At 49.3% G+C, this 2,753-nt stretch overlaps 1 protein-coding gene across 1 annotated transcript; it reads right to left on the bottom strand.

Annotated features, from left to right (window-relative positions):
- Positions 1-65: 65 nt before the first annotated feature.
- EMH_0024420 (uncharacterized protein) lies at positions 66-2,707 on the bottom strand (the record flags this gene model as incomplete). Its single annotated transcript, XM_013502295.1, is given in 8 exon segments — positions 66-74; positions 134-315; positions 567-642; positions 791-856; positions 860-989; positions 1,237-1,390; positions 1,802-2,209; positions 2,329-2,707. Coding segments are annotated over 8 exon segments (1,404 nt in total).
- Positions 2,708-2,753: the final 46 nt, after the last annotated feature.

The following is a 2,753-nucleotide window of genomic DNA, read 5'->3' as shown; positions in this document are numbered from 1 at the left end:
CAGAAGCAGCAGCAGCAGCAGCAGCAGCAGCAAAAGAAAAGGAGACAAACTCTAACCCCCTTAATCTAAATATGCTGCAGCAAGAAGAATACAAACCCCCTTCTTGTTTATCTCCTTTTTTACTATCACAAACCCTAATTAAACCCTGCTGCTGCTGCTGCTGCTGCTGCTGCTGCCGCTGCTGCTGCTGCTGCTGCTGCTGCTGCTGCAGCTGCAGCAGCAAAGAAAAACCAGACGGGAACTGAATGCTGAGGTTTAGAGACAGCTGCAGCCACATTGCTGCAGCATCAGAAACAGCGCGAAGCCAGAAGTTCTCTGCACGCAAACCCTAAACCCTAAACCCTAAACCCTAAACCCTAAACCCTAAACCCTGATTTCTGCGTTGTTAGAAGCAAAACACCGAAACCCTCGACTCAAAAACACAAACCCTAGGTCCTGACGAAAACCCTAAACCCTAAACCCTAAACCCTAAACCCTAAAACTACTGCTAAAGACCCGAAACCTCTATCTCCCGCTTGAAAAAAAAATTAGGGTTTAGGGTTTAGGGTTTAGGGTTTAGGGTTTACCCGTGATGATGCAGGGGCGGGGGGTTTGCGTGATCGCCTGCAGGTGGAGGCACTGCGCCAGGGGGACCGCCGGGTTCTATCAGATGCAACACAAACCCTAAACCCTAAACCCTAAACCCTAAACCCTAGACCCTAAACCCTAGTGTTTAAACAGTGTTAGTGTTAGAGTCAAGTTTATACTGGCATTAGGGTTTAGGGTTTAGGGTTTAGGGTTTAGGGTTTACAGTAGCAATAGCTTTTGCTTGAGCTTTTGTTAGCTTCGGTGCTGCTGCTGCTGCTGCTGCTGCTGCNTGCTGCTGCTGCTGCTGCTGCTGCTGCACTCTCCTGCTGCTGCAGCAAACGATATATTTCTGCTGCCATTTGCATGCGAGCAGCAAGGGGGCCCCCCACCAGTACCCTCCTCCACAGCCGCCCGTCGGGGCCCTGAAACCACAAACCCTAAACCCTAAACCCTAAACCCTAAACCCTAGAAAACCCTAAACCCTAAACCCTAAATACTGAGCGGTGAATGAACGATAGAATCTACGTCAATGCAAACCCTAAACCACCGCCTATTGTTTTATCTATCTATCGAGTTCTGAACCCCCGCCAAAACCCTAAACCCTCGAAAACCCTAAACCCTCGAAAACCCTAAACCCTCGAAAACCCTAAACCCTAGAAAACCCTAAACCCTCTTGCCTTGAGTTTAGCGTTAATAACAGCAGAGAAAGCGCCCGTCCTCTGCATCAATCTTTTTCTGTTTTCTCCTTTCGGGCCGATGAGCTGCCCCCCTAAACCCCAGGGGACTATAAACTCTGATGGGGGCAAGCAGGTGCTTATACACCCTACACGCAAACCCTAAACCCTAGAAAACCCTAAACCCTAAACCCTAGAAAACCCTAAACCCTAGTTTTTTTATATCTTACCGAAAAATTTTTTCTCTTCTGCAAACTCTAAACCCTAGAAAACCCTGAAACCCTAGAAAACCCTAAACCCTCGATCAATTGTATATATCCTATACTAGTGTTTTAGGGTTTAGGGTTTAGGGTTTAGGGTTTACTGACCTTGAGGGTTTGCAGCGGTTAGTATTTGTTTATATAAATGAAGGGCTTGCTGCTCGTGGGTACAAAGAAAAGAGCAGCAGCTGCTGCAGTATCTGCTGCAGCTGCCCCCCAAGCAAACCACAAACCCTAAACCCTTAAACCCTCGTCCTTGCTGCTGCTTCCATTGCTGCTCTAAACCCTCAACACCCTCACCGCCAGATACATCCGACACACAAACCCTAGATGCAACGCCACTGCTGCTCCTGCTCCTGCTGCTGCTGCTGCTGCTGCTGTGGTTTCCTTTTGGGGCGTCTGAGTCTTCATTGGGTTCGTCGCTGCTGGATACTGAATGTGGCGTTGCTGCTGCTGCTGCTCCTGCTGCTGCTGCTGCTGCTGCTGCTGGTGCTGCTGCTGCCGCTGGTGCTGCTGCTGCTGCTGCAGGAGCAGCAGCAGCAGCAGCAGCAGGAGCAGCAGCAGCAGCAGCACCTGAAGCGAGGAGTCCCTTCCAGGGGCAGCTGGGGGCCCCAAATGCCTCAGCCCCTAGCAGCAGCAGATTGCTGCTGCTGCTGCTGCTGCTGCTGCTGGTTTGCTGCTCCTGCTGCAGCAGCAACATATCTATTACTGCAGGAGACAAATCAGCAGCAGGCTGCAGCAGCAGAAACAAATCACCGCAGACAGAGGGAGGCTCAAATGTTATAAACCCCACATCTTCTTTTTCTTTTTCTTNAGAAACAAATCACCGCAGACAGAGGGAGGCTCAAATGTTATAAACCCCACATCTTCTTTTTCTTTTTCTTTTTCTTCTTTTTCTTTTTCTTTCTTTTCTTTTTCTTTATTTTCTTTTTCTGTTTCTGTTTCTTCTTTTTGTTTTTCTTTTTCTTTTTCTTTTGTTTCTTGGTTTTTGTTTTTTGTTTCGTTTTCACTGCAGCAGGACATCTGCTGCAGCAGCAAGTCGGCAGGAGCTGCCTGTACACCTGAAAGTGAGCTCAGTGGTAGCCGCCCGACGACCCCACAAGCTGCTGCTGCTGCTGCTGCTGTTGCTGCTGCTGCTGCTGCTGCTGATGCTTCTGCTGCTGCTGCTGCTGCTGGAGGAGACACAAAAGGTGAAGCAGATTTCATCAGGGCCTCCGTCAGCAACGGGAAAGAAAGAGAAGGCAAAGGCACT

This window comes from Eimeria mitis, genomic scaffold, assembly GCF_000499745.2.
Source record: "Eimeria mitis Houghton genomic scaffold, Emh_scaff878, whole genome shotgun sequence".
In the NCBI taxonomy this organism is placed as follows: Eukaryota; Apicomplexa; class Conoidasida; order Eucoccidiorida; family Eimeriidae; genus Eimeria; species Eimeria mitis.
This window is presented reverse-complemented; position numbering and strand designations above follow the sequence as displayed.